Source organism: Centruroides sculpturatus, unplaced genomic scaffold (assembly GCF_000671375.1).
Source record: "Centruroides sculpturatus isolate CEXI.00-Female unplaced genomic scaffold, Cexi_2.0 scaffold1495, whole genome shotgun sequence".
NCBI lineage: Eukaryota > Metazoa > Arthropoda > Arachnida > Scorpiones > Buthidae > Centruroides > Centruroides sculpturatus.
Window position 1 is genome coordinate 160,304 of NW_019385682.1, and position 26,038 is coordinate 186,341.

At 31.4% G+C, this 26,038-nt stretch overlaps 2 protein-coding genes across 2 annotated transcripts; both read right to left on the reverse strand.

Moving 5' to 3' along the window:
• Nucleotides 1-330: 330 nt before the first annotated feature.
• On the reverse strand, nt 331-8,272 carry LOC111641163. The gene is made up of 3 exons (XM_023387288.1): nt 8,049-8,272; nt 1,532-1,689; nt 331-757 (listed from the first exon to the last, which is right to left on the reverse strand). Exons 1-3 carry the CDS (start codon nt 8,270-8,272, stop codon nt 654-656), a joined length of 486 nt encoding a protein of 161 aa, XP_023243056.1. The 3' UTR covers nt 331-653.
• A 6,058-nt stretch (nt 8,273-14,330) lies between these two features.
• On the reverse strand, nt 14,331-15,675 carry LOC111641164. The gene is made up of 2 exons (XM_023387289.1): nt 14,568-15,675; nt 14,331-14,485 (listed from the first exon to the last, which is right to left on the reverse strand). The coding sequence occupies exons 1-2, from the start codon at nt 14,710-14,712 to the stop codon at nt 14,331-14,333; spliced, it is 300 nt and encodes a 99-aa protein (XP_023243057.1). The 5' UTR covers nt 14,713-15,675.
• Nucleotides 15,676-26,038: the final 10,363 nt, after the last annotated feature.

Genomic DNA, 26,038 nt, shown 5'->3' on the forward strand with positions numbered 1-26,038 from the left:
AAAAATAAAAAGTTTAAAAGATTCAATGAAATAATAAATTTATTTAAATTTTGTTATTCTCTTTTATTGAATTAGAAATATTTTCGATTAGATCAGCATGGTTAATAATACAATTGTGGCAAATATCCAGATGGTCACAGGATAAGTACAATTTAAAAAACATAAAATATTTAGAAATTACATTGTTGTTCTATATTCAATCTTTATACACAAAAAAAAAGTTAATAATGAAATAAGTTTGATTATGAAATTCTTCTTTATTCAATAAAAGAGATTTCTAAAATTACTATCATTTTTGTTTGAATGTTAATTACAAAAATAGAGCTTCAATTTTTAAGATATTCAAATCAAAAAATTTAATGAAATTATATAACATTAGCAAAAATAATTTAAAATATTTACTGAAATTATTTAAATTAATTTAATTTTGATTATTTGAAAGTTTGATCCTTGAAAATATAAGGAATTTTATATACATAATTCATTTTCTACAATGATACTTGAAAAAAGTTGTATAAAATTTAATTTTTACAATGAATATTTTGTTGAATTTGTACACTTTCCATTATCTGAATAGTACATCTCATAATAAAATAAATTTTATATATAAATGATACTATAATGTAATATACTGTACAATTATAATATATATTTTAGGAGGCTTCTGATGAACTGTCATAATCAAGTTTACTTGTTCCACCTAAACTTTCAACATCAACTTCTGGTTCTGTAGCATTTAGCATATTCAAGGTCATTTCTATAAAAATATATCATTAAACATTATTATAATTATTAACAAAAACAGCTTAATAAATAATTTCAATATTTTATAACATTTAAATGTTATAGTAATTGAAATACAAATTTAATAAAAGATCTGATCCATTCTTTTAGATAAGAAATGGACAAAATCTTTCATTAAATATTTTGCATAAATTTAAGAAATCTTGAATTGTCCCTGCTTTATTTTTTCAATAAATTTCATAAGAGAATAAAGCTAATTCTATATTGATAATGAGAGGTATCTGATTTCTTCTACAGAAAAAATTTCACATAAATAATTTAATAATTTTTAGTTTTATTCACAGTTGATATTATTATAAATGTCAAGTCTAGTCAAATGATTGACCTCTTTTATCCGCCACACATTTTTCTTAACTGTTCCTTCTGTTATACTTTAAGCAATTGTCTTTTCAAGATTTTCAATCTTTTACTATTAAATAATAGTTATAAAAAGTTACCACATATTGAAGTTTTCATAAAGTTAATTTATTAAATAAATATTCATGACTATTCTAATCTATCTGTGTGTGGTAACCCTTATAAATAACTATTATTTAATAGTAAAAATTGAACTTGACAAAACAGGGGATTAGAAGATTAATAATTTCCAAGACTTGTTAAAATTATTAACTTTACAGGCATTTTACAATAGAATGAAATGTTTTGTTCTAATGTAAAATGCCTTAAGATGATAATTATTAAATTCGTATTGCAGGAAAAGATAAATATACTAACATAGATTACTTACCCACAGATTTATTCGATGATAATGAAGGTGATGTTAAAGATCTTGAGTCTTGAGAACTTTTTACTGATTCAATGGAAAGCTTTTTGTTCGTTAATACTGTTTCATAACTTGATTTTTTTCTTATATTATTTTTACCTTGAGAACTGGATGGATAAACACTATAAAAAATGCAAAGAAAATCATTTTTCAAGATAGTTTAGTAATGCTATTATATTTTAAAGGTCATAATTCTTTTGTATATTTTATATAACAAATTAGGATAAAGAAAAAACAAATTTTCTAAATAATTCCTCATTTAGAAAATTTTCTTTTTTGTTTTAATGCAATGGAACTACAGGTATCCATCATATACCATGGTATCCAAAAAAAGGTATCCAACTAACTACAGGTATCCAAAAAAGTCTCATGTTAGGTGTGAATCTGTGCTATGTGAGACAAAGGACTAATCCAAAACATGGAATTAGGTTCCAGAAGTTAGTAACAAAAAACATTTTATACTTTAGTTAAGAAAAATTTGTTTATTAAAACAATCAATAATTTATTTCCAATTGATAATTAACTAAAAATCCAATTAAAAGAACCATGTTATTCATTACTATTAATTAAACGAGGGCATTTTCTTTTTTACAAAGTATCATCATTGAAAGTTGTCAAAGTATTGATAATTTGGAAGTTATGGTTGAAGCAAAAAACATTAATTTTTTTAATAATTAATTATTTGTATTGTTATGTCAAACAGATTACATTATAACTCAAAATAAACAAACATATCTGTGATTTAAGAACTGTACCAAATCCAATAATGGATACAATCACAAAACAAAAATGATAACTGTTAAAAAGAAGAACTGAAACAAAAGAAAACTAAGATTAGAACAACAAAAGAATCATAAAAATTGGAAAGGTTAAAAATGAAGAGGTAAGGAGCACTTTCCAAGCAAAAACAAGGAAGAATATGAGAAATTTTCCATCATATAAATCCAATGGAACAAGAATGAGAGTTATTGATTATTAAAGAGAAACTTTAATTAAATGCAAAAGAACTATGTAGTACAGTACTAAGATAAAAAGTGGTGAACAACAAGAAAGGATATAGTTGGCAGAGGATATCAGAAATGTAAAGAAAAAATAAACTGTGTTATAGGTTAGAGAGAAAACAGATATATAATATATAACCTAGCAAGAATAGTAACCAATAGAAAAATTAGAGAAACTAAGTAAAATACATGGTGTGAGTTTACAAGAATTCATTCTATCAGAAGAACTACAAACAGCAAATATACTTTTATAAGGAAATGAAAAGTATGAAGCAAAAACAGATGATTATAACCCATATGATTGTATAATCGTAGCATATGATTGTTTGTCAGAGATGATTTTGCTGTATAAATAGCACATTACATTTTGTCACTAGGGTACATGCTTTATTTGCATGACAACTGAGTGATAGGATGGTACTTTGCTGTACTCATGCTCTATGATGTTGATTTTATACAGGTTTTGGTGTTTGTTGCTTTTATTTTGTAGGTAAACTAGAAAAAATTACAGGAAATTTTGGAGAGTTATGATATCATTGGTCACCTGATATAAGTATGTAGAAGTTTATATTAGAAAACATTTGTACAATAAAAACAGCAAGATTATCACAATCATTTTAAGTAACATCTGAAGTGAGGCAGGGCTGTGTTTTGTTGTCCATGCTTTTCCTAAGCTATACTGACTACATAATGAAGGAAGCTAATGAAGTAGAAGCAATAAATGAACTGTTGTTTGTGTTTTTTTACAAAAATGATAAGGAGTTGCAGGCATATTTAGATTACTGTGGAACCCCGGTTAACGAACGTCCTGGTTAACAACCAAATCGGTTAACGAACTATTATTTTGCAAAAATTTTGTCTCAGATAACGAACTTAACGGCTTTTTGTGTCAAATTTGTAAGCTTGCCGACTTTTAGGGAAAATCAGTTAATCGTGTGTCGGTGATGGTCTAGGGTCCATTCGTACGTTGGTGGTGGCGGAGGAGACAAAGATGACAAGTATTTTACAGTGAAAATCGTTTATTACAACGGGAAGATGCTTACATATTTGAGGTAGTTGGAAATGGCTTATCTACAGTATTTTCTCTCGGCACTGAGGAGTGGCGTATCGCTGGTCCTACGATAGTGCAAGCTGATCAGTCGTAGCCCCAGAGCGGACGAGATGGGTTCGCTTGGTCACAGAAGCGATGGTAGGTGAGAGCTGCAAGACTGGAGCGGTCCGCAAGACACAACACAAATTTTAGCGGGAACGACTTCAGGCTTAATCCAGACGAAGACGACACAGATTAATCGCCATAGAAGTTTTAGGAAAACTGCGTTTTTACCTTGATATTCGGGGGTTTTTATAGTATTTCTTCCTTGAATCTCACCTTACGATTTGTCCTGTGTCCCATTCCTCGCTTCCCGATTGTTTTCTTCTTTGTCTCCAGGTGAAAACCGAAACCAGATCAGGTCATGAGTAAGATTTGTTCCGAGGCGTTTATTTGACACCTGTTCGTCGACTCTGATCGGAGATTGTTGATAAACCTATAAGCCTTTCGCTCATAATTTAGCCTATTGTTTCTGCTATCTGTCACTTTAGAACTTTATCGATCGTATGTGATGTTTTTTATACCCGTCAAATCTTTCCTTTTTTCCGAAAATTTAACATAGATCGACTGTTTATGAGCACGTTTTCCTATATTTTCATTAAAGAAAACCCATTTTACAAATAAAATTACAAAAATACTGACGGCTAGAATGGATTAATTGTATTTGCATTAATTTCTATGGGAAAAAATGCTTCGGTTAACGAACGGACTCGTGGAACGGATTACGTTCGTTAACTGGGGTTCCACTGTATTTACACAGAAATGGTGAGAATTATATGTGTATAACATTCAAAAAATTACCAGTAATCATACTTAACTGGGAATTCATGAACCATTATATGTAACTCTAAATGGCCATATCTTGAATCTAGACAGGGAATTTAAATACTTGGGAGTATGTTTCACTGAAGATGACATATTAGATAGTTAAATTGAATTAAGATGCATACAGGCAAATAAAATACTTGGTCAGCTTTCACTGTTACTGATTGTTGGGCTGTAATGTGAAAAAATTGTAGCCTATAAATTCCAACTATTGTCTATCTGTCCATCCTTCCTTAATCTCAAGAACAGAGTTAGATAGATGAAAGTTGAGACCAGATATGAAAAGTTTAAAAGCAGGAGACCCGAATTAACTATATATTTTTTATTTCAATTTAAAAAATTTTCCCTGAAAGGAGTTATATAGATGACTGGAACAACTATTGCTAGAAGGAAAAGTATGATGTACAGGGGCAAGACACTACTAATTTGAGGTGGAGACAGAGGCATAGCTACTGTGGAACAGTTGGAGTAAACTGCTCCAGGTGCACAAATCATGAGGGCACCAATGTTAAAAGGGGCAAAATAAAAACTTGTAAAACCATTTATAAAAAATTTTTGGATTTAATAATTAATCAATTAACTATTAGAATTCATTTGACAATCATGTACAGTTTTTAAGTGCTTATCACCTGCATATCTTGTCGCGTCATCCGATAAAAATATTCTGGAAGGATTAGAATTTTCACAATTGGCATATCTCGCCAACATTTCACTTAGTTTCAGACTTCAACTGCTTTGATTTAAAATGTGTTTTTATACTCAAGTAAAAGAAATTACTTCTAAGCAAAGTTGCAGAACTACTATTAGTTTACACCACAGCCTCAAGTAGGTTCTCTGACATTATTGCAGCATGCCTCATTTTTTTACTTTATGGGCAATGACAGTGAGAACAGAATAAAGTTTTTTGAAAACTAAAATTAATCAAAACTTTTTTAAGCAGCAGCATGTCATAACATCGTCTTAGCTCTGGTTACTATATCAACTGAAAAAACAATAGCTTGTCAACTTGATCTGGAGAAAGTGACTGACCCATTTGCAAACGAAAAAGCAAGAAAACAACAATCTTGAAGTTTTTTTATGTACTATTATGTATTTGTTATGAAACTAAACTTGCACACATTTTTGTCAATACAGTTTATATACTATGTAGTAAATAATATAAGGTACTCCATACTTAAAAAATTATATTGTGTTTTATTATTATATTTATACTAGCAGATGAGCCAGGCATTGCTCGGGCAAAAAGTGACTACAGCAAAGATTAAGATTATTAGATTATAGCCAATCTTACCCATTTTCATCGGGTGCAAGAATTAGGTTCACCCTCTTCTAAGGCTAATTAGAGAATCTTTAGATAGGTCTAAAAATATGTTTGATTATCTGCACCCTCTCTCCCACGGGGGAAATTTCAAAAAATCCCTTCTTAGTGTACATTCTCATGCTGTGTACCAAATTTCAACTTTCATCTCCTAACTGTTTGGGCTCTGCACTTATTATTACTATTATTATCATCAACCCATCTTGATTATATCATAAGATTTATTAAACTATTATTATCATCAACCCATCTTGATTATATCATAAGATTTATTAAACTAAATATCTTATCATTGAAATGCCTTGAATCGCAAATAATTTGTTATTAAGTAAAGTTTTAAATTGAAATAATTAGATATGTGTTTTTAAATTAAATGTTCAAAGTAAATTTTGTGAGACATCTTCCAAGGAACAAGGGGAGCACTGATTCTACTTGCTCCAGGCATTGAACATGTAGCTACACCACTGGGCGGAGAACATGTAATTTAAATTAAATAAATTAAAAATATGATTAATATAGCAGCCCGACATTGTGATGATGTCACAACAAATAGATTCGAACAATCACCAAAATGAATATAGTAAAGACCATCCTCCAATCTATATTATTCTTAAATTATATTATTTTTTATTTTTTTTTATTCTTAAACACTATGTAGTGTAATAAATTCAAACACTTGGCATTTTATCATCTTTATTTACACTACATAGTGTTTAAGAATCAAAGAAGAGTTACAACACGGTTTCAGATTATCAAGTGTATTATTAATATTAATATAGTATGGATTTGATATTAATAATATCAAATTCATATTATCCAAATACTATTTCAGTCCACCATTGAAGAAAAACACCAACAGAAATGAGATGTCTGAAAAGAATTCTCAAAGTTTCACTTATGTATAAATTACAGAATGATGAAATATGAGAGAAGCTAGAAACTAAACTGATGTTTTATTGTATAGAAAGACAACAGAGGAAATGGTTTGGTCACTTGTAATATAAGAATGATAATTGACAGATAGGAGGAAATATTGGATTTAGAACTAGAGAAAGACCATGTAAAAGGTGGATAGATGGCATTTTCAACATCCCAAGACACACAAACACCTGCTCCCAAAAGATTGGCATTTTACTCATAAACTTAGCTTCTCTTGACACCACAGGTAAAGCAGCCCATAGAAGAGAATACTGCTATGCTTGTACAAATTTAAGTATAAACTCTTTTCTTACCAAATTACTGGAATGAATCATACACAGTCAAGAACCTTTAAAGTCCAGTAACACAAATTTTAATGAATATGAAACAAATGAATTTTCTAATTAATGGATGTTTGTTTTCATTAAAAAATTGGTGTTACTGGACTTTAAAGGTTCTTGATTGTGTACAAATTTAAGTAGTTTAATGAATCTAAATATTAACAGATTATACGTGGTATGATCCAAAAGTTCGGGGAATGCAGTAATGTATGACAACAAAAGCATGTATTTGAAGTTACAGCGTATGAAATTGATTCTATAAAACAAAGTGTTTTTCCCATTCCTACATGTTCAGGTTGGTTTTGCCCATGTCACGTGATTAAACCACGAGTGCTGTTGTTTTCTTTCAGAGATAGTTACCTTTGTTTTGTGACGTAATAAAAATGGAGTTTCAAGAACAGCGCTGCAACATTAAATTTTGTCAGCATTTAGGTAAAACACCTATGGAGACTTTAAAATTGCTAAGAAAAGTGTATGGTGATTTTACCATGGCAAAATCAAAGGTGTACAAATGGCATTGGCGTTTTAAAGAGGGCCGAGAATCCATCGCAGACGATGAACACTCTGGCCGACCTTCGACTTCACGGAACAAGGAAAATGTTGAGTTGGTCTCTCAATGTGTTTGCAAAGATCATCACCAAACCCTTGAAAAAAATCACTGTGGCTACTCACTTATCAAAGACTAGTTGCCAGTGTATTTTAATGGAAGATCTTAACATGCATCGAGCAAAGGGAAAGTCATGATGGAGGTGTTTTTTTGATTCTCAAGGAATTGTTCATTCAGAATTTATTCCCAAAGACAGAACAGTAAACAAGGAGCATTATTTAAACATTTTATGTTGTTTGAGGGAATCCATTTGTCATAAACAACCACAGATCTGGCAAAGTGGAGACTGATACCTTCTGCATGACAACACACTTGCATATCAGTCCCAAATGGTAACACAGTAACTCACCAAAACTCAAATTAATGTGCTTCCACACCCACCTATTCACCGGACCTAGCCCCGTGTGATTTTTATTTGTTTCCATCAATGAAAAAGCATTTGCAGAGACACCGTTTTGTGTCATCAGATGAGGTGAGAGCAGCATTGCAGGAGGCCTTACGGGAGGTTTCAAAAAATGGCTTCTAGCAGTGATTCCAGAAGTTATACGAGCGCTGTCAAAAGTGTATCGTTGCCCAAGGTGATTACTTTGAAGGTGGTTGTGCATCGGCAATATAAACCTTTTAAGGTAAGGAATTTTAAGCCAAGTCCCCGAACTTTTGGATCGTACTATGTATATACTTTTTTACAGTTTACCAAATAAAATTTGATGATAATTGTAAAATTTTGACCATTCTATTTTATATATCTTCATAAAAGATTTGAGATCTTTTTATAAATTGAATGTATAGTCATTGAATATAATTATTGTGATTAAAGTATACAATAGAACAGGGGTCAGCAATGTGGCACATTTCAGACGTGTCCTCTAGAACCACAATCATGCAATCACACATATAAATACTTGTAATTTTATTTAATTTGATTTTGTGTTATTTTACGCATATAATTTTAATTTTCATTTTTTAGTTATTACATGCAAGTATAATCACTATTTAGTATAAATATACATATTTCAAAGCGTAATTATTTTGTTTATTTAAAACAACATTGTGATTTCTTTTTAAAAATTAAAATATGCACTCTTGATGGTTTTTAAAATTTTTCTTGCACCCATAGTAACGAAAAGGTTGCCAACAACTGCAACAGAAGCTCTTTTTTTTCAAATTTGTGAAATAATAAATCATTACAAATGGCATTAAATTACAGCTCTTCCAAAATAAATTATTTGATGAAGTTCTATCATATAAATTAACAGGAAAACCAATTGCAGTATAACAATTAAAAGTGAAAAAATGGGTCTTTCAAATTTTTATAATAGACACTTAAAAATCTGTAATCTGAAAAACACAGTACAGTAGAACCTCGAAAACTCGGCTCTCGATAACCCGCCACTCCGGATANATCATTAATTATTGTTTGGCCCATGTTACAGAACTATTATCAAATGCATTTCAGTAATGTAAAAAATTGGTGTCTACTTAGGTTTTCTTTAAATTTTGCATCACATTTACTTGTAGAAAAAACTAGACAGATCATAATTATCAATCATTAAGTTTAAATAAATTTGCTCCAATGTAATGCTATATAATTAAGAATGACGAAAAATTAAATATAGTACAGTGGAACCCTGGTTAACAAACGTCCTGATTAACGACCAAATCGGCTAACAAACTTTTATTTTGCAAAAATTTTGTCTCGGATAACAAACGTAACGGTATTTTGTGTCAAATTTTAGTTGGTGTTAGGCATGCACAAGTTAAGCATTGCTTTTCCAAGTGTTTGTGCTATACTTCTTTTTTCAGTTTTGTGATTTATATATTTAATCAATATGGCATCCAAGAAAGAAAAAAGTCATAGTGACAATAGAAAATGACAATGCGCTATTGCATTTGAGAAAAATTTTGATTAAAATAGTAAGACAATCAAGCTTATAAATACCTGGACATTTTGGAGATGGACAATATCAGTAAAGTGAAAAGTGCAGTTGCAAAAGCATACAGTCAGAGTCAGGAAAATTTTGAGATTAAAGTTGAATGGTGGCAACACAGTCAAGTCCTGTGCCTGTGATTCAATATACTGCTGGANAATGACAATGCGCTATTGCATTTGAGAAAAATTTTGATTAAAAGAGTAAGACAATCAACTTTACATTAATTTCTTGTTCCTTAGGGAAAGAGTTTATTTGTTTGTTAAGTTATGGCAATGCAACACTTGGGCGATCTGCCTAGGGGGAATGCCTTCTGGCAGGTCTGAGTGAAGTGCGAACCCATGAATGAACTCCCCGTGTTCAGGGTACAAAGACCGCTTAGTCACTGTTGGGCTTTCTTACCGAAAGAGGCTTCAACTCGAAGAATCTTCTGATGAAGTGCTACTCGTTATTTTTTTGGAGGGGATTCCCCTTCTAAGCATTAAGATTCATATATCTCCACTTTTCTGCCACCAACTACAACAAACAAAGGTACGTACAGTGCTATTTTATTAAACAAAGTTTACATGTTTGTTGCTGTAATGATAGATACTACGTTTTCCTACATTTTCATCAAAGAAAATCTACTGTACTGTATATTACAAATAAAATCACAAAAATTTCGGAGACTAAAATGGATTAATTGCATTTGCATTAATTTCTATGGGAAAAATTGCTTCAGTTAACGAACAATTCAGTTAACAAACAGACTCGCGGAACAGATTAAGTTCGTTAACCGGGGTTCCACTGTATTTGTTTAAACCTATTTTATTGATGGCTTCAATATAACTTCAGAGATATATTTCTAGTTTGAAATTTTTAATTAATATAAATTTATTCTGTATACAGCACTTTTTTCATACAGGTTGTTCCCCAAAAGTTCTGTGTTTTGGAAATATCCATCAAATATATCTCTTAAAAAAATAATTTGAAGAGAAAACGTCCCTTGTACCAGTTGTATATAACTATGTAAACTAATTTATGATACAGTGTTTGAATGTTTACTAGAGGATATAATTTGAGTTTAGAAAATATAAATTTAAAAGTGTTAAATAAATGTAATGTTTTACAGAATCAATATACAGCATTTAATTACAATTACAAAGCAGTTGCTTCATCAATTTTTTTACAGCAGTTCTCACAGACAGAAGGTAACTAAATCGCGTAAAAACACAGAAAAAAACACGTGTAAGAAACACATGACATAACAATAACAACTAGAACGACAACGAAAATTAAGAATTTTGAATAAAAATTAATTATGAGATTTAAATAACTCCAACCTTGCTTGCAGAATTTCCGTGACTCATACTGGATAATGCAAATAAACTAAAACTTTTTTAAATTACAATCGCTGTCACGATTGATTTTCTCGCTAATAAGTTCAAATTTAGACAACTTGTCAATATCTCACTGTTAAGACCAGTGTTGCCAACTTTAGTGAAATTTTAATAATTGTGATAAAATTTTATTTTAAATATTTTAAGTAATTTTATTATTCGTAAAAAATAAATGTGATTATTTATATATTTTCAGTATATTTAAGATTTTTATAAAATATTTCTATATTTTTTTATTTATATGTAGCTATTTTTGAACTCTTTCCATCCTGTGGGCACTAAGGATCTTTTTCAAGCCCATCCTTTGTTCGGCCAGGCTGACAGCTGGGCAAACGGTTGATGGAGAACGTGACCATTTCCTGAAAAATTCCTAAGATTTTTCGACTGTCAGGATTCTATTCCGGATTTCTCAAAGCGGTAGGCTGGGCGTTAACCGCCTCAGCCATCTGGCCAACTTTTTACAAAGCTTGAAAATTTTGAATTTACTAAATACGGGATTCCATGCGTTCCTAGATTAATTAAGCTAATCGTTTAAAACACACATTAATTAATCGGAAACAAGCGCAGGTTTAGGAACACCGACATTTTAATAACAATACAATCATTCCTCGTTTTCGTCATCTTTATAAATTCCACTTCCTCTGTCACTGTTTGGTTAAGATCCTTGCAACTCAATTTTGTCACTTCTCTCAATTGTGCCACTAAATACATAAAATGATCAAAAATCACTAGGGCAAAGTAAAAGATGTAATTTATATCTTGATGAAATTTGGAAAGAATTGAGTCTAGATATAAACCGCTAGATAAAAATCACAATGTTTTCTCCTTTGTTTAATGCTGAAATATCCGCGAAAGAAGATCCAAAAAATACTAAAAATGCGAGTAAACAAGACATACAAGTCCTATTAAAAATGTTTCAGTGACACGGATATCGTTGACACTACCAACATCGATGTTCTTGAATATTTTCCTGCAACCAAGACTGTCGTACTCCTTAAATTGACGATCGGATGGCCGAGCTGTCAAGATGGCAGCTTACCTCTCTGGGGACCCGTCCTGGTCACCCACAGCGTTAGGCTGCTTTATTTATTAATAGTTAAAAATAAATTAAACTGCTAGCATTCTAGTTTTTTTTTCAATTAGCGACTCTGGAAAGGGCAAAAAACTTCCAGGAAATTTTCGGGGAGGGGGGTCCGTCTGGATATGTCGGGCCCGTTCTCATAAAATAATTCACGTAATTACAATAATTTAAAATGCTAGATTCTTTTTGGAAGAACCTGTATATGGTGATGCCTGTGGGTTTATATTACAATGCTTTTAATTAAATTAAATTTCTTTGAATAGTGAAGGAAACAGCATATTTTATTAAATACAATTTACACGTGAAAAAATATTAACTGATTCGTGAGTAGCTTATCTTTATTATTATTAATATAAATAGTTAATGTTGCTGAGAAAAGAGATAGATTTATTATTATTATTTTTTATACATAAATATAAAATGTATGCACTTATACATATAACATAATAATAAAAAAACAATGTTTTATTANATTTTCGGCAATTTTCTTCAGCGGTAGGTGTTATATAACAATTACTATGGTTATTGAAATATTGGATGTAAATGGGGTTTGCTTGCAAAACCTCCGCTGACGAAGTCGCGGGTAACAGCTAGTATATAAATAAATGCATTATGTATTTTTGCTTTTGAATATGAAGAAAATGTTTCTATTAAATATTTCATTATAAGATGTGAATGTGATAGATATGTAAACATCCAAAGTGGACTAAGACATACCATATGTAAAATGTTTTACTTAAAACTAAAAAAGTTATCAGTTTTCAGAATTTAAAACTTATAAATTAATAAAAAGTTATCAGAATTTTTTCAAAGGTTCAACAAATTTAAGTCTTTGAAGTCTTTTAGAAGAAAAAAAAAAGTAAAACTATTATTGATATTTAGAAATGAATATGAGTTGTACATATTGTCAAATGTATAAAATAATAAATTGATAGATAAAAATAATAATGAAATGAAAAATGGATGGGAGAAGATGAAAAAACAGATAGAAAAATGAAGTAGAGAAAGTAATTAGAATACAATAAATAAGAACTGCGGCAAAAAGAAAAGCATGAAGAAACCATTCAACAATGATTGAAAACAGTACTTAGATTAATTAATTTCATAAACTGAATAAACTGTACTTAAAAATATATTTTTAAAATAATCTATGCTGATAAATATTTAAATTTATACTTTATTTTAAATGAACACATTTTAAAGTTGTTTGTTTCAATTTCAAAAATTATAGAATAATTTACTTCATAATACTAGTCAAGGAGGAAAGGTAAAACTTTTATAGAAACTACATAAAATACATTTATAAAAACCATAAATTATGCATCAGAATGCATAAAAAAATCTTTACTTTTATTACTACTTTCTTCTTGCTGTTGAAAAATCAAAATTTTTTCAAAGATTCAACAAATTAAGTCTTTTAGAAAGAAAAAAGAAAACTATTACCAAATTTCATTCTCAAAAAAACAAGGGTATTCAAAAAGTGATTATTATTTGTAAACAGAATGCTATATTTATAATTAACTAATGCAAGCATAAACTTCTCAAGACTTGTTTTGTCAGGTATTCGTGTTTAGCTCCATCAGACTTTATTTTATTCCAAAATAAAAAAAAATTAAAGGATTTTTCTAGAAGTCAAGTAAAACATTTTGTAGTGAAGTGGATAGAATCAAAAAGTGCTGTTTGTTTATTTATTAATTTACAGCAATGCAATACTTGGGCAATCTGCCTAAGGGGGATGCCTTCCAGAAGGTCTTTTTAAGAGTAACTGGCCCCTATTCAGGCGTTACAGATGTGGAAAAAACCCAAGAACTCTACGTGGACAGCCCGTCCGAGCCAGGCACGAACCCACAACCAAACTTCCAGTATTCAGGGAACAAAGACCGCTTGGCCACTGGTGAGTCCCAAAGAGCACTGATTTCTATCAGAATAACTTAGAAGGGTGGTGACACCATATAGAAAAATGTTTTAACTTAAATGGAAGAACATATTTTGAAAAATAAAGAGCTAAATTTAATTTACTATCTTTTTTATTTACATTTTTCAGGAACTTTTTGAATGCTTGCCTCCCCTATACAGTTGACATTTTATTGATATTTTTCAAAAACTTTAATTCTTTTAATTTGCATTCTAAAAGTGGTCATTCTCGAAAATGAGATAAAGCATAAAAAAATTCGAAAAAACACCTTTGAAAAAAAATTCCAACATTAATAAAGAAATTATTTGCAAATGTCAAAAACAAAAAAAAAAAAAAAAAAGAAAAGTTTAATGAATTAATTCACCTTCGTCGTCTGAGATGATCTCTTAAAAATTCTAACGACTTCATAAAAGGCCATTTTTCGTACGTGGTTCCTCCTTCGGCAATACTTTTTTCCAACGCTTTCACCTTTTTACAATACACATCTCTTAAATTCTTAAACACTTTTTCGCTATCTGAAATTTTTTTTGATTAATGGTAAGACACACTTTATAAATATACAGAATTTTAAAAACCGTTAAAAACAATGCTGCTTACCGGGAATTTTTGTTATCTCGCTAATTTCTTTCCACGCGTTCTCTTTCAACTTAACATCCTTATATCCTTTTAAACCGGGCGTATATAAATAAGGCCGCTTTCGCACTTCTTCAATTAAAACGTCTCTTCTTTCTAAACAATCCATTCCCTTTCAAACAGTGCACAATAGAAACTTCCTTCTATTTCATTGGATATCGATTTCACGTTTGCGGAACTTCGCTACCGATGGCGATCCGTCGCGAAGTGATGCTTCCTGGGACTGTTTCCATGACAACTGCGGCCATCTTAAACGCAGAAGAGGCGAAAATCGTCATTAGAGTCTGTTATCGTTGCCTATAAAAAGCTGTCCATAAATTACGCATTTTTCTTGAAATATTTACTCTCCCTCTCCCCTTGTTCCAGTTTCCGTAATCCTCTCCTCTTCGACGTCCAACAAAACTCAACTCTCCTCTTAAAACCTTTATCGTTTTATGAACGATGGATACATAAGTAGAAACGAAAAATACGAGAAATTTTAAAAGAAATTTAATAAAATGCATAAAGTTTAATGTAATAAAACGGACGTCCATTGAACTCAACCCTCCGCCCTTTTTTCGATTTGTCATAACCCCCTTCTAGTGTTGACGTCGTTTATGGACAGCCCCTAATTTTTTTACTACAGTCATCGTTATTTTTTCTTGTTTAAAGAACATTGTATTAGGATAAATACGTTTAGCAATTAGAGTAAAGAGATAGAACTGCAAAATTCCAGACTAAACTTCTGATTTATTAAACTCTCGGTTTAAGACGCCATTTTTAATTCTTTATAAACAATGGGCTATTAAACGCGGCGATTCCCAAAGATTGTAGAAATTGTAACCCTCTCTAGGTTTACAGAATTATTGAACTGTATTCTTTTAAAACAATCATATGAGGAGAAAGGATGGGAAACTAAAAAATCTTTATTGCTGTCAAAAACTTGAATGTCTGGACCTTTATCTAATCTTTTCCACAACCTTTAATCAATAGGAGCAAACTTTATTATGCTGATTGGAAAATGATAGTTTCGGACCTCTGCCACGAATACTCGTTTGACTTTTAGCCAATCAAATATTCAGCCTATGTGCTTCTTTTGTACAAGTCGACCCCCCCTATAACACTGTTGATTATTCTGTTTTATATGAATTCCATGTTGTACGAGTCACTTAGATTTTACAAATACATGTGCCGGGCTGTGAACAACTCACGTATTTGTAAAATCTAAGTAACTCGTATAACATGGAATTCATATAAAACGGAATAATCAACAGTGTTATAGGGGGTCGACTTATATTAACTACAATCCTCCCTCCGTTTGCAGATATGTAAAAATTATCTGACTACAAAACCAAATGATTGTATGTGCTCTCTCTTCTTTAATAAAAGAGCATTAAAACCTCCATCCTCCGCCTGTAAAAACCTCATGATTCCAAATACTATACTTTACAGTGATTCACTGACAGAATGTTGTCAGATTCTGATGAACTTTTGTAATCAATCGCTCTTGTGGTATAGCTACAAATCCTTATGCATCGGATTTTTTTTTGCAAAATTAAATAGCTAAATTCTTCAATTCTTCCCATAATTAAACAATCATGGGAAATTACTTCTTGAATTTCTATATCTCCGACATTACGAAGCTTCTTCGTATCTACTGAATATTTCCATAAGCAAATCCCTTTCTAAATAGAGTAATATCGCGAATCTATTTTTGGTTACAATTTCGGGATTCAACTCTGAATTGAAGGAAAAGAAATACGGGAGCCTTTCCAGGTGGCAAATTAGCTCGTAATTACAGTACTATGTAATTATTGAGGATTGCATTGTTTAAGGTATGCGGATCTTACGGAAATACTGTAGTAATAGAGAGAGGGGAACCGTGAACTGGGCGACGGTGATAAAGGCTCGAAAAAAGAAAGACATTGTAGCAAAGTTTGGAATTCCTGTGAATAGTTTATCAATCATAATAAGAAATCGCGAATCAATTTTGAAATTAGTTGATGATGCGAGACGTACAGGAAAACCTGCTAGAACTTGAGTTTACGATGATGTAGATGAAGTTTTAATGCACTTAATAAGTGTGAAGCATATTACGAAGAAAGAATACTTTTTAATTGTTCTGTGCAACAAAAAATTACAATTTTTTTTTTACAAAAATGTAGTTAACTAGGTTGTATTTTAACACTTTGAATCGCTGTGCGCTCCAGTAGAGCGTCGATATCCGAAATAATCGGGAGGAGAATTTCGGATAACGGGTTACATTTGGGAGGAAAAAAATAAAGTAACAATATTAATTTTAATTCTAGTACAACAGTAAAAATGCTTAAGGATGAAAATTTAATGTATACAAATGATAAGAAATTGCGAAAAACATTGTCTATTTTATTAAAAACAAGTACAGGTACATCACTGCAATATGATGAAACTTTGAAATTAAAGTAAAACGAGTAGTAATAAAATTAATATTAAATAAGTATTTAAAAATAATTTATTATAGTTCTTTTTGAAGTAAGTTATTTATTTTGTTTTGTTTTAAGTAGTTTTTTCTTTTAACTCTGCTAAATCCCTGGCCTGTTTGATCCTTGAGAGTTGAAAAATCTGCTTTGGGTTGCATTTCTAACCACATCAAAGTTATTTCTAATGCAGCAAATGCTTCGTTGTGTCTATGCACAATTAAGCATTTGATGCATTAGAAACCTGTGTATTTGTATTGTAATAAATAAAACCTAACACTAGTGCTAGTGATGAGATAGCTCAATAGTGGGCCTATAGAAAAATACCAACAATCTTTAGTACATAGAAACCTCACAATTTCTTGAATAAGCACTCTCTGAAGTCAGTTTCGGTCACTTGATTTTTAGGATAATCAAGCTACACTGTATTTTTATTATAAGAGATGCATTCTCGTAAAGTTTATATATAGGTTTACATTACACGAATACCAACCAAATTCCCTTTCGGTCTTTTCAGAAAAGATTTCTCCCATCTTTTAGGACACTAGCAACAGTTAAACATGGATCAGTGGCTACAATGGCATTTGGAACATCAGTGGAATCACGCTCGACATTGTCAAACTTCTAGGCTTACAGGAAGGCGNTATTATTATTAATATAAATAGTTAATGTTGCTGAGAAAAGAGATAGATTTATTATTATTATTTTTTATACATAAATATAAAATGTATGCACTTATACATATAACATAATAATAAAAAAACAATGTTTTATTAAAGGTTTTAATAAATATTATAATTGCAGTTAATGTAGTTACTTGAGCTGTCTTCTAGTTTTAGTTTATATAATAAATTATATAAATATAATTTGTTAAATATTTTACTTAAAATATATGTTAAATGCCTCAGTTTATTAAATGTAACAGAAATATTAAAGACGTAAATCTCTTGTTTCCACAATATACGTGCCTATTTAATAAATTCTTTATTTTAGTAAATTTAGACTTTAATATTTTGAAATGTTTCACCAGAAATCAAAGAATATAAAGTTAAATTCTACTATTCGTTTTCATTGAAAAACAATAAAATTTGGATAAAACACCCCCTATATTTTTAATGCAGTCTATACAAATACAACCTAGAATATATTTTGATAAACAACACACAATTTAAAAAATATAAAAGCAGCAAATCATATGTAGTGGTTATTTTTACCACGAAATACGATGAAATGACTGGTTTTTGTTTATTTCTTTACGTCAAACCGACACGTGGGCGATGTGCCTAGCTGGGATGCCTCCCAGGAGGACTTTATACGGGAAACTGATGTCTATTTACATGTTACTAACGTGAATAAAACCCGGAAAACTCCATGGTCAGACGCGAAACCACGACAAACTCCAAGTGTGCAGTGATTTTAGTCATTGGGCCACTGGTGGATTCCGAAATGGCCGATTCTTCAAACAAACCAGATTATATTAAATATTCTTGGCCATATATAAAACAAACACTTATAAACACTTCCTGACACTTTATTAGTTGTTACTTTATAACATGGACTGGGCTGCATTTTTAGACATTTATTCCCTTTACAGACAACAATACTAGACACGAAGGAAATGTGCTCCCCGAAAGGACTTTCTATGAGAAATTTAAGGTGTAAAACAAACGAAGAAGACGTACAAAACTCCATGCGCCCAGTCAACTGATGAAGTTCGAATCCGTGACCAACTATCACCTTTAAGTGCCTTTTCCACTCGGTCTTGGTAGACTGTCTACAAAGGCCTGTATTCTTTTTTGAATTGTTCACGATCCAAATTTTCAGGGGAAAACAGAATACTAGCGTGAAATTCATATATTAATTTAAAAAGTAATTGCCAGCTTCGCCATTGTATGTGCACCCAGGTGGTCTCTTGCGGGGTGTTACGCTCCTGTTTCTAATCCCTGTTTAACTATTTGGAGTGTTTGATTGCATATTCGTCTATTTTAAACGCAGTTTTTCTTCGCCGACAGTTTTTGGGTGCTCCATAAAATATAATCTTACAATAGAATTAATATCTTAAATTTCACAGATTCTATTTTAAGTTACGACAGCTGCTAAAATACGCAAAAACTTTCTGTTCGACCCAATATAACTTTTACTTACAAATTATGGCATCCGATAAGTGTTTAGAACAGTGTTTCTCAACCTCGAACGAACCGTCGCCCCGTTCAACATAGTATCGCCCCCTTCAATAAAATCGTTACGTAGTATCGCCCCCTTAACTTCAAAATTCTGATGCCAGAAGCCAAGGCTAACGCCAAATTCGTACTACATTGAATAGACTAGTGACTAGTATAGTGTTATTTGTTTAATTATTGTATGATATAACGAATAAATTATCTAATTATTCTTAATATAATGTTTTACTGTATCGCCCAAAAAATTGTTTTTCGCCCCCCAAAATATAAATTGTTACTAATCGCCCCCTCAACATTGAAAAACGCCCACATGGGGGCGATATCGCCCCCGTTGAGAAACACTGGTTTAGAAGCAACGAAGCCTAAAAAGAAGGTTGTCTTATCGACGATTGAGATACAAAGGCCAATATGACGGCCATGTTTAAAATGCCAAAGGAGGCCACGTGCCAAGATCGTAGAAAGTACTAGAGAAGAAACGTTTCTCAATACTTTCTTATTTGACGTCACATGGTAAATTCTACGTAAGTAATATCTATATATACAGTATATATATATACGTAAATTAATTTCTATCGACGAACCACTTTTTTCCAAACCAAAAATTATATAGGTGTATATTCCAGGACCTTGGCCACGTCCACCAATAGTCTAAATAAACTTTTTGTTGTATTTACAGCGTTCACGTATTTTATTTATTGTTTTCAAGTATTAATTTGTTATTAGGACATCTAATTGTATAATATTTGCGTCACTTTATGTGTCTTTGCTGTAGCCTAAATTGGATGCAGTTTGGAACTTATTTATAATTATGAAAAACTGTAGGCTACACTCAATATAACATTACACGTTTATATATGTTATATTTTTTAATATAAACAATAGTATTTAACTCAACAGATCACAAATTAAAAAGAAAAAATTAGAAAAATCTCAACGAAATGTTCATCGACGTTTAAACAGAATATAAAGAGATGATTCGAGTAAAGATCTATAATACAGTTATTTTCCAAGGACGCTTGTCATACCCTCAGGGGTATACATAAATGACATAAACGTGGTTAACAACACCTGTGCCGAGAGTAGGGTCGGACTTAATGATGATTTTACTGGTTATTAGCATTTACAATTTTTTTTTTATAAAACTTATCTCTTCCCTCGGAATTAAGGCTTTTGCCATTTTATAATGTTAAACGTTTAAAAACTAAAAAAAAAATAAAATATAACAGAGGGTGCCATAACTAGCCATTCCTGTGCCCTGTGCAAGAATTTGCATTTATGCCCCTTAATTAATTAGGTTTGGGAAAATAATAAAACCGATATATACATTTTGGGCCCCCTTCCAAGTGGGCTTTGTGCACCTGTTGCACCTGCCTAGTTATGACACTGGTCCCACCAAAATTTTAATTGTTGCCGGGAAAATTGAGCATTTCGTTGCCAGTTTATTTGTTCATTAGTTTGGTTTTTTCTCCTGCAAATAAATTTTATTTAGTTCTATTATAAAATTGTTTTTAAATATAATTATAAATTAATATTCCCATTGCCCTAACTTCTTTCACATGTTCTAGATGTTAATCTATCATTTTGTCTTCTTATATTAATATCCAAATAATTTATTGAATTATTAATTTCTTTTTTTAAGCTGAAATTTAATATGACTATTTATTTTATTTGTTTTTTCTAATATTTCTATCTTTAATTACTACATTATCGTATGTTAATATATCATCTACATAAGGAGAATAAGAAATAATACTTTTAATTTTATTTATTACTTCTTATTTCTTTCTAAAAGCAATAATTATCCACAAACAGTAAGTGATGATAGAATAAACTCGAGATCGTCCAGTAATCTCAACCACATTATTTTAGTGTTTAATAATTATACTGTGATATGTTACTGTGAATGACCGATATCTGGCGAATGTCGAGATTCTCCGGTGAATGTCAGCATTCACACAGTCGTTTCGTGTATGTACGAAATATTTGCTAAATATCATTGTTTCTCACTTACACCGGCAAATGTCGACATTCAGCATGCACTGATGGTGAATGTTAAATAAAAATATTTTTATTACGTTAAAACAAAAATGCAACTTTTTTATATGTCAAAAAAGGAGAAAGCTTAAGTAACAGCACATTTAAATAAACTGTTGAACCTAAAACGAACAGAACATTCTTAATCATTAAAGAAAATAATACAATAATAAACTTAAACATAAATTATGTGATTATCGTTATACAACAATTTAAACTGTTATGGCACCTTGAATTGCACAAGAGTCCCTCGCTTTTACAACTGCATTTATTCGTGGAACACTTTTTTTTTTGCAATGACAGCGTGTATGGCCTTGCCCTCCACTTTTCGAATTAGCTGCAGCTGCTTTTCAGCGATGTTTCTTGAGAAGAAATCTCATCTATGGAAAGTAACTTTTCTTTACAAATTACGAACTGATTACGTTATTACGTGATTACGAACTGATTACGTTATTACGTGATTACGAACTGATTACGTTATTACGTGATTACGAACTGATCTGTTAATAGTGTCTTTTATTCGGATATCGCCGACGCCTTACCGACGACCCCCTCTCATCCTCCGCCACTCGACCTGACTAACCGATCCCCACCTCACCGGATCAAAAGAACAAAACCGCCATCCAGTGACAAAGTGGGCGGTTTCCACCAACCGTTGCCGGGAAAGAGGTACGACCGTGTCCTACCTCCGGCTATCCACAAAATATTTGGCGATAGACTGTCGCCTCTCTGTCGTCATCGGCTTCTCGGGTGTCGTTTCGACCTCCACCAAAGCCTATCTGTGCTTGTCGACATACACCGGCGATTGTTCGAATGTATAATAATATAACGAAATATTCGGACTTTCACCTACGTATTTTGTATGTGTCCACATTCACCGGAGAATATCGACATTCTCTAATATCGGTTTTTCACAGTAACATATACAGTAAAACCTGTCTATGACGACCACCTACGGTTTCTTCAAAAAATTTTCTTTTAGACAGGTGGTCGTCCAATACAGGTGGTGCTGTAATACTGTATTTCCGTACATATTTTGCGCACTTTTTAGATATTTCTACTAAGAAAAACTCGAGGTGAGCAAATAAAAGCGAATTTTTTCAACGACAGGGCTATATTGGTATTGTATTTTATTCTTATCGGATAACTCGATTTACAGGGAGTTTGTCGTGATTTTATAAGACAGATTTAATACCAATATTTTAAAGATTAATACAATAGTCGCATTTTCTCGATTATAATGCACACTGTCTTCAGCGATTGTCATTACGGAATCAAAAAAGGAAGGTTGCCTGTAAAACTGAGTTTTGCATTAATGCCTTTATTGTTTTTTGAATATTTTGCGTGCGAAAATGACTTGGATATTATTTTCCTTAAAATATCGGGGAAATAAAGTAGGTTGATATAGAAACTATTTATCGCACATGTACTGTGTATGAGCTTCAAAATAAATAAATAAATAAGTAAATAAAAATAAATTTTATCAAACGATGAGATCAGCCGATTAATTGTATAGTGTACAATATTTTATACCCCAAGGAAAATACTGTAGGTCTACGTAAAATAAATTTCGTTTTCCACAGTTAAACTTCGCCACTAATTGCTGTTGTGATAACTTTAATACGATCTTCTAACGACAGCACTTTGCATTTCTTTCATTTTTCGGACATTTTCCAACAAACTGAAATGAATTTCCTTTGTTGCTAGACTAATCTATTAACACCTGCACCTAATTTCAAGGGTAGGAAAAGTGCTCAGGATGGGTTCGAACGAGAGTTTAGACTAATTCATTATATTAGGAGGTGGAAACGTTGTTGAGATGGGTTCTTACAATAGTTTAGACCAGATATATATTAGATACGATGTTTATGCATTTCAGCATTAATATATCACAAATAAACGATTATAAGTGGTTTATTACAGTAGAACCTCGAAAACTCGGCCTAATGTGGACCGAAGGGTGGCCGAGTTTGTGAAAATGCCGGGTTATCGGGAATGGGGTTAAAAAAGGATAAGTATGCGTGTTTCCTCAGAAAATAGTGTACTGTACTTGTATGTATTGTTTGCTTGAGAATACAACAGAGAATAAACTGCCCAAATACCCTTAAACAANTTTTGTTTAAATGTGTCAAGAATGTCCTCAGGCTATAAAGGTCTTAATCCTTTCATTAACGAAGACGATAAAGTGAACACATAATGTATTTAGACAAATGATACCCATTATTGAGCCTCTGAACTCATAACATCTGATGGATATTCCTCGAATAAAATACCGGTAATTATAATACCGGAATTATCCAGAATTCCAGTAAAATTATATTCCGGTAAAAAAAAGGGGTTCAGAAAAGGGGTTGAGAAATTCAAACACAATAGGCTGATTTCTGGTCGCTAATTGGATGAGAGCTTCTTACCCGAAATCTGATTGGCTAGTTTGTTATTAGAGGGAAACAGAAGTAACACAGTATTCGCGTCCTTTGTCCACCGCCATATTTAACTTTCTCGTCAGAGAGTTGGCTTGTTGGTTGAATACCTTCTACTAGGAAGCTAATATTTTGCAAAATGGTTGTTAAAAGGGTAAGTAATTTTTTTTCTTATAAACATTTTTGCGTGTGTATTTCTATAAAAGAATGTTTAATATAGAATTGACTTCAGATGAAACATAGCTTTATTTCATATATAATTTTGTCAAGTCAAGCCGGCTACGGTACTTCAACTAGTTGCCATTTATCGTAGTTAAATCTTTATTTTAATAATTTTGATTGAATAAAGAAAGGGTATTTTTTCCAGTTTATTAATATTTTATAAAATTTGTGAAATGTATCGAGGAAAAAATTTAATCAACTCATACTTTTGTAACGGACAAAGGCATTTATTAATTAATACAGGTAATAAGAATTTCCTTTTCGTCCTCATTGAAATCACACATTTGGTATGGTCAAACCTCGTTACGATAGAAGCCGCGTATCGCTGTCAGAAATAGGGCCGCATTCTGTATTTTATATTATTTTATATATAACGGAACCTCGTACTTCGAACGACAAATTCCAGTAAACTTCGCCTGGAGGGAAAGAATTTTCTCGAAGAACGACTTGGATTCGCCATTGTAAGTGCACCCAGGTGGTCTCTTGCTGACGTGTTACGCTCCTGTTTCTAATTGTATAATTTTTGCGTCAATTTATGTGTCTTTGCTGTAACCTAAGTTTATCGAAATGGCTATTGATTAGTATTTTGTCGTTATTTTCCAATGGGAAAATTTGATTAGGTGTTTAAAGGGGCATCCTGGAATGAATTGAGTTCGAAGTGCGAGGCACCACTGTAATATGTTATTTAAATTATTGTATTTATCTCCATATTATTATTATTTTTTCTAGTTAAAATTTTATAATTATCAATGTTCTGTAGTAAATATTATTATTTTTATAAGTATTAAAATACCAGTAAAGTAACAATTTATGTAATATCTGCTCGATTTAACACAAATCTGCTTTAAATACGAGCTTATCATACAGAAAGTTGAAGAGCGAAGGGTAAAAAGTTGAATTTATTCATTACAGAATATGTGACGTTCCTCATTAGTTCTCATTTATAAATACACTTATCCTCTTTATACGCATTGTATTTTAATCTCACGGCTGTTATGTGTATATAAGAAGGAAAAGTATTGGAATTGTATAAAATTTTTTGTAAATCTGCACGTTTTCAGACCGCCTGTATTCAAAAAAGTAAACAAAGGGAGAATTCAGTGAATATGTGGGTGTTAACATCTATTTTATTTAATATCTCAAGATGGGGTAACTCATCTCTACCCTGACAATTAAGCGTTTCGTTATTTTATAATGATTAAAGTATAGAAAGGTTTTATAACAAGTCCTCACAATAGATGCCGCCACACAATCGATTATAGATCAACAAATCTAGCCACTCGTTGCTAGATTTGTTTACAAAAAAGTTAATTTTAAACATTTCAAATCAATTGTTTTTTCCGTTTACACGGAAAAAACAATTGATTTGAAAATTTTTAAAATTAACTTTTTGTTAAAGTCGTGTCGTTCTTAAAGCTACTATNTTTCACAATAATTTTTAAAGTAATTTATTAAAAGATTTCTTTTGTTTAAATGTGTCAAGAATGTCCTCAGGCTATAAAGGTCTTAATCCTTTCATTAACGAAGACGATAAAGTGAACACATAATGTATTTAGACAAATGATACCCATTATTGAGCCTCTGAACTCATAACATCTGATGGATATTCCTCGAATAAAATACCGGTAATTATAATACCGGAATTATCCAGAATTCCAGTAAAATTATATTCCGGTAAAAGGAAAGGGGTTCAGAAAAGGGGTTGAGAAATTCAAACACAATAGGCTGATTTCTGGTCGCTGATTGGATGAGAGCTTCTTACCCGAAATCTGATTGGCTAGTTTGTTATTAGAGGGAAACAGAAGTAACACAGTATTCGCGTCCTTTGTCCACCGCCATATTTAACTTTCTCGTCAGAAAGTTGGCTTGTTGGTTGAATACCTTCTACTAGGAAGCTAATATTTTGCAAAATGGTTGTTAAAAGGGTAAGTAATTTTTTTTCTTATAAACATTTTTGCGTGTGTATTTCTATAAAAGAATGTTTAATATAGAATTGACTTCAGATGAAACATAGCTTTATTTCATATATAATTTTGTCAAGTCAAGCCGGCTACGGTACTTCAACTAGTTGCCATTTATCGTAGTTAAATCTTTATTTTAATAATTTTGATTGAATAAAGAAAGGGTATTTCTTCCAGTTTATT